The sequence below is a fragment of the Poecilia formosa genome, unplaced genomic scaffold (genome assembly GCF_000485575.1).
Source record: "Poecilia formosa unplaced genomic scaffold, Poecilia_formosa-5.1.2 Scaffold95, whole genome shotgun sequence".
Taxonomy (NCBI): domain Eukaryota; kingdom Metazoa; phylum Chordata; class Actinopteri; order Cyprinodontiformes; family Poeciliidae; genus Poecilia; species Poecilia formosa.
In genome coordinates, this window is record NW_006800034.1 from 361,144 (window position 1) to 368,240 (window position 7,097).

Sequence of the window (7,097 nt, forward strand, 5' to 3'; positions counted from 1 at the left end):
AGGGATGCAGTAACAGAACTGAGACTGCTTTTGCTTGTTTCGCTAAAAAATATTGTGGGTTTAGTTAATTATTTAGCAGGTCAAAATGAAGAGATAAAATTGTGTTCTTTTGCAATACTTTTCAAAAGAAGACTGATTACTTTCAGTTTGACATTTTTCGGCCCCCAATCGCAAACAAGCGAAAACAGCCGAAAACGCCAATTTGCAGATAAACTCAATTTAAGATTTTCATTAGCTGTAAAAAGTGTAAAAAAAAAACAAAACAAAAAACTTCATAATATAATTTACTGAATTAATTAGTGAAATAAATGAACTATTTGAAGATGGAGCTGTAAGACGGGAGGCGAGTTCAGCAGGACAAACATGAGATCAACAGATGAATGAAGAACTTTGTAAAGCAAACAGCTAAAAGAAAGACGGCCACTCCTCAGACATCAAATAATTAACCGCCCCACCCTCGTCCTGTGGTGTCTGTATGGAAGACGCCGCTCCTCCAGTCACTTAAGGAGGGTTAACACCCGTCTAAATTAAATATTAAAAGGTGTCTGTACTTGCTGCTATTGTTGCCCTTTGGAATAAGATATAACCTATTTTTTGACAAGTTTTCATCCTCAGCTTTCTGCGGTGAGACGCTTGTCGAAAACCAAATCAGCCAATTGAAAGATGACGGTAATGTGTGTGTGTGTGTGTGTGTTGGGGGTTTGCGGGGGTGGGCGCTGATTAATAATCTAGTTTGTATTCTGATGACACACGTCACTCAGTAGGGGAGACTGAAAGAAAGGGATGGAGAGAGATAGAGGACAGGTGGAAAAATGAGAGCAATGTATGGAGGAGGAAAACATGAAAGGGAGGGAAAGAGAAAAAGAGGAAAAAAAGAGGAGTTGATAGCCGACGTCTGCCAGGGTTTCACATGACAGTGCTCCTGTTTAAATAATAAAACAGAAAAAGGGGCTCTAAACAAATCGTTATCTCTCCAGCTCCATGCGTCAATCCGCCTCTCCCCACCTTCCCTCCCTGCTTTAAAAAAAAAAAAAACTTGTTTTAATGCCATTTCTTAATGAACATAATAGCTCGGCGCTAATAATGAAAAGAAAATAAAAACATCTAAAAACGCGGAGGGGCCCCCGAGTTGTCGCCAGCGCTCAATTATTTCCTTGTCAAGTGGGTCTGTTTTTAATGAGGCCCTGTGGGACTGACGTCTGTCAGTCAGCCCTGACTTTTTGACACCATTACAACTTCAAATAGAAGCCGCCGCCACGCTGCCTTCCACCGCTCGCTTGCTAGCTACCGCTCATCTGACAGGCTGGGAGGGGAGGGAGCGAGGGGAGGACAGGGAGGAGGAGAAAAGGTGGCAGAGGAGGTAGAGAGAGGGAGAACGGAGCACATCAGCACATACTGTACAGGCTGCACACACGGTGCATTTAGACCGAGCGAAAGCACAGTCACACAGGGTCATTATCAGACAAGGTTTGTCAAACTGCCCGGGAATCCAGCCCCCCACCTCTCTTCTTCCCAGTCCACTTCCTCCTTTTTCCTTCCTCGTTTCCCCACTTTAATGATAAGTCTCTGTGGGTCGGCCCCACGCGGGACGGTCAAAGGGACGATATTTTGTTGGCCGTTAATTTGGTGCTTTGAAGGAGACAGTGACGCCGCGGATGGTGAGGGCCTGCGAAATGGAGGCCGACAGGGGAGGGAGAGATTTGTAAGTCTGTCTGTGTGTGTGTGTGTGTGTGTGTGTATTTGGGGAGGGTGGGGTGCTAACTCCCCTGTATCTTGAAAATGACGAATACGGCCCTGAAACGGAATAGCAAATGTCCTCACAGGGAACCGGGCAGCCAACCACAGGAGACAGTATTCACACTGAATGCATGTGTGTGTGTGTGTGTGCAAGACAAGTACTCATACCCCCTGCACTTTTTGCCACAAACCTCAGTGTGTTTTATCAGGTTTTTATGTCAAATCAACACAAAGTGATGTGATTGTGAGGTGGAAGGTAAACGATGCATTGTTCTGAATATTATACAAATAATAACAAGAAAAACCTGTTTTAATATTTAGCCCATTTTAGTGTAACACACCTAAATAAAATCCAGTGCAAGCAACTGCCTTCAGAGAGATTAGGGTTCACCTGTTTGTCATTTAGGGTGCATTCACACCAGCTTTGTTTAGTTCACTTTAATCAACCTGTCTTGTTTGGGGAGCTGTGAATGTGCAACTGAACTCTGATTCACCTGAAAACTCAGTTTGGTTGAAGTGAACTCTGATGCAGTTCTAATGGAAGCGGATCAGAGACCGCTCCAAAGGCAGGAAGCAAACTATCGGACACGGCATTCTGGGTAAATACAAGCAAAGCAAACGTGAGCGTGTAGCGCTACCAGGAGAAATGGCTCGTGTTTTTTTTTTACAAAAGACGTTAGAGAAATCCTACAACCACTGAAATCTGATGCTACTTCGTTTTATTTACATTTTGTGAAGAAGGAAGTTTTGCTTTGGAAATTTTCATATTGTGGTTTTTGGTGCAACGCCCCCTACAGGCGAGGAGGGGAACAGATTTTTCTATTAGTTTGGATCATTTGACACAGTCCAGTGTGAAAGTGAGCTGCAGAAGCTGAAAAGGTAACAAATGATGCAATTTTGGTGCCCAATCGAACCGAGTCTCATCGACTATCAAGTGTGAAAACCACCTAAATCTCAGCATAAATCAAGTTGCTCTGTGAAGGCTGGAGACATGCTTTTCTTCAACAAGGACAAGCATGATACAACACCATTCATTTCAGATTCTTATTTGTAAAACTTTTTGAAAACAATGCATCATTTTCCTTCCACTTTACCGTTATGGATTACTTTATGTTGTTCTATCTCATACAATCCTCAGAAACGCAATAAAGTGTGTGGCTGAAATGTGACAAAAAGGCGATAATTCAGGAGGTTTGAACACTTTTGTGAAACAAGCTTAGATTTTCCAAACATTCAATAAGAACCACACGAGAAGACGAACCTGCAACCACATTATATCATCGGTTTGGATGCTGATAAACAGAAACATGTGTTGTGACAGTCCTGAAATACAGAGAACAAACATTACAGGTAAGATCTGCTTACAGAGAAAACATAAGAACCTCGAAAACAACTAAAAACCAACACAGTTTGTTTTGGTCCTGCAATACAATTCATGTTAATTCAGAAAAAAAAAAAGAAAGAAATCTTTAAACAAAATAAATCATACAGCTATATCACAGATATTTAAACTGAAACCTCTGCATTCTTAAATAAATAGTAACAGAATCACTTGCAATGAAAGCAAAACCACTATACATGACATACATTTAAATGTTAGTACATACATATATAAGCCATATGTTCTCACAAAAAAAGATGCAAAGTCCAGAGTAATGATTTATGATGGGAGAAAAATTTACCAAATATGGAAACTTTTAAGTATTTTTAAAGAGTGGGCTCACTTTCGGGTTAAAAACCTTAGTCTCTCTTCAAACATTTGTTAAACATTTGTTCTTGAATTGAAGCAGCTTTCTTTCAATAAACCAAACTATACGTTTGTTTTTTTAAATAGTATGAACCAAAATTCTGCCCTGAAAATAATGTTTTTTGTATTTTGTGGCGCGGTTTAATGCAGGACTTTTCTGTAGGCGCTGTTCTCTGCGTCATAAAAATGGCTGACTCATTAAGTTACCAAATCTCTGACATACTACAGTTACACATCTCCACATACAACAGTCAGAGGGCCTGCAGTTTACGACTGCAGCTGTTGCAAGTGTGCATGCATGTGCAGAACTGTGTCCAAATACTTATGCAAAATGCACACAGTTGTATTTTCTTCCAGGTTCCAAGACGAGACGTCGAGGATGACATGAAAAGTTTTACCCATCAGAAAAAAAACAAAAAAACAAAACATTTCACACCACTGTTGTCTCAAGAGATGGTAAAACAAAGAAAGAAAAAAAAAAGGCCTGAGTACAAAAGAAAAGAGAAAGGAAAAAGCAAGGGACGTGAAAAGTGGAGAAAAGGAACAAAACCAGAAGGAAAAAAGGAAAGTCAAATGGAAAAAAAGCTCCCTGTCAGGCTTAGGAAAGTATGATTCATGGGTACCATTTGTCCTAATTACAGCAGAACAACGCTGTTGTCGCTATTAATCACGCATATGTGTGTGTGTTTATATTTGCGTTGAGAGGCGTTGGGGGGGAGGTGTGGAGTGTTTTTGTATGGGTACACAGTAGAAGATCAGTGACTTCGCAGATTTAAATAGATGGCCAAGATGATGGTGAGAAGGATGATGCCTCCGAGGACGAAGACCAGGATGCGATTCTGGATGATCCTGCAGAGAGAGAGAGAGAGAGAGAGAGAGAGAAAGGGAAGTTAATGCAGTGTCAACACAGAGCAGTAAACATGTAAAACAGTCACATGTTTATGTGCAAATTAAATGACCAGTAATCAACTGGAGGCTTATTGTGTTTAATAGTTACCATGAGGTTTGGATACAAGGTATTTATCACTCTGTGGTCGCTGCTATGAGAACATTAAAACTTGCATAAAGTTGAATGAAAAACGGGGAAAAGAAAAAATAAAAATCTGCTGTGTTTACTCCTGCGTAGTGTCTGTAAAAAGAAGGCTGCCCTAATGTGTGTACACTTCTGAAACAGAGCAAAACACTTATAAACAAATGTGACAGATCAGTATATACACACTGCAAACTGGCTCTAAAACTTTATTTGCACAGTAAAGTGGAAAAAGTGGCTCAGGAGTTTCCTGGAGGTAATAAAAGTCGCAGAATTACTGAAGGAATTCACCATAAAACAACCCAGCCTTTTGGACAATAAAATGTGCCATTTTAACTAAAGCGAGGCGGTTCTGAACCAACACAACACAACCGGAGAGCAGAAGCGCAAACATGCTGAACTTGAGACGTTGAGGTTTTATTATAGAGAAATTATGAAACAACATATGCTGATCAGACAGGACGGTAGTAATTGTTTGGATTGTCTTCTGGCATTGTAACCATCTTAGATAAGCACTTTATCAAATAATAAAACATGATAGTTAAAAAAAAGCAACAACCCAGTGCACTACTGTGAAATGAAAGGAAAATATGAGTGGCTTTATAGAAAAGATTTGGCTGTTGATTCGGCTCAGGTCAAATATTAGTCAATAACTACATAGATACGTTTTTGTAGAAGTCTAAAAACACCACCAAGCTTCATGTTGAACACACCCTCCCGATGGTGGAACACGATAGTGGCAGTGTTATGATGTGGGAGTGCTTTTTCATGTGAAAAAGGTTATAATTGTGTTTTGTTCACTTCACAGTTATATCCTGCTTTGTGTTGGTTTAATGCGTGTGAAAACTTCTTCACGACACTGTGTGTGTTTTATCGGGTTGTAGTAAAACAAACAAAAAAACCTACAGTGAACATCACCTATATACAGTTAAATATTTGATATTTTCTGTGTCAAAGTTATTTGTAGAAAATTGGCTCCTTTGAGGGACTTTTTGTAATGCGTATTTAAAACATAGAAAAAAAAACAAAAAAAAAAACAGGTTGGGATGCTGAAATATTGAAGTGCTATGCTACTTTACATGTTACTGGCTGGCCTTTGCAAAGCAGCCAATCCAGAAGCTGCCTTTATTTTCCTTGGCTGTGATTGGTTGTACTCCTAGGAGCAGAGATAAGAAAAACAGTAGACATTAGCTACTGCCAAGAAGGTTTGCACTGTGTGTGCTACTGCATATTAAGGCATATTTAAAGTTTGAACTAGACCGTTACAAGCAGTTATAGTTAGGAGGCCCATGAATTTATAGATCTTTAGCTGTGGACCTTAACTCCTACGAGTCGTGCAGTTAAAACCTGAAGTTGAGATGTCCTAAAGCAGAGATAAATGATGCCACTTAAAACATTACAGATAAACTGCATAGATTTTCAGAAACTGAGATTTTTCTTTCTTGGAGAAAAAAAAGGAATAATGAAAAAAGTCCAAAAGCTCAAACATTTTTCATTTTTTGGAGAATAATACAGGCCAATTCAGCGCTTTTCCAGACGTCTTAGGACTCTGTGGGAAACCGTGGCAGAAGCACACGCTCGTGCTCACACAAACACATTCCCAACCCTCCGCTGCATCTGACAAATGAGAGAATTATCACATTTGCTGACTTGTGGAGGGATAGGAGAGACGCCATGCAGGGGGGGTACTGTCCACTTCTCTAAGCATGAGATGAATAGCCCGTGTCGCGGCCATTTATCACCGGTGAGGCTAGAGGAGGGGCCAGCTGGCTGGTTGCTCAGTCACCCTGCTACCCTCTAAAGTCCAAGTCTGAGCTTGCGGCCTTCTACACTCCACCAGCTCAGACTCACAAAAGATTCAGCAGGCCAATTAGTCTAAAGCCATGACTGCGGAGGAATGTTTTAAGCAGAAAGCTGCAAAGATGCAGCTCCGCTCGTCCTAATCGATGAATACACAAACTAAACTCAATCGCCTTGAACTTCATTTATTTTTTTTAAAACAAATAAGGCACCGGACATTAGAGAGCTCACCACAAATAATGTTTGAGGTTTGGTAGGGATTTAGAGGCAGATTATTATCCAATAAACACACAAATCAAACAAAAAGATTTGAAGTTCTTTTCATACGAACTGGTGCAATGCATTTTCACACTCGCCAAAAACAAAACGGCGAATAATTCTGATGCTGCAGTGAAATATGAACCGGTAATCGAGAAGTTGTAACAAGCAAACCCGGCTCTGGTGTTTAGAGGAGGCCGCTGTGATTGGCTGAAAGCAGCTGGGGAGGAGATCCCACTGAAGCCCTCACCAGAGGACGCTTAGCAAGGCCACGTCTCTCCCCATTAATTGACATTCATTATTTAGAATGATTATTTATCCAAGCCAAATACCCGGAGGAGCACGTGTCTTGTATATATATGTGTGTGTGTGTGTGTGTGTGTGTGTGTGTGTGTGTGTGTGTGAATGCTTGGGGAGAAGCCAGCTTGCTTTGTGGTGTTCGTTTAAAAAAACCCCAACAACAACAAAAATAAAAACAGGGTGACTTAAAGCTTACTGTGGGAAAAAAATAAATTGTACAGGACG

The 7,097-nt window shown here is 40.6% G+C and overlaps 1 protein-coding gene across 6 annotated transcripts in view; it reads right to left on the reverse strand.

Moving 5' to 3' along the window:
• Nucleotides 1-2,771: 2,771 nt before the first annotated feature.
• The window catches only part of vti1a (vesicle transport through interaction with t-SNAREs 1A), a 140,395-nt gene continuing 136,069 nt past the window's right edge, over nt 2,772-7,097 (reverse strand). For 4 of the 6 annotated variants that reach the window (XM_007558252.2, XM_007558251.2, XM_016674443.1 and 1 more), the window contains one exon: nt 2,772-4,333. In XM_007558252.2, the coding sequence (XP_007558314.1) occupies nt 4,240-4,333 (94 nt within the window). In that variant the 3' untranslated portion in view covers nt 2,772-4,239. The remainder of the gene's footprint in view (nt 4,334-7,097) is intronic. The other 2 variants (XM_016674445.1, XM_016674444.1) reach the window with 1 other exon arrangement.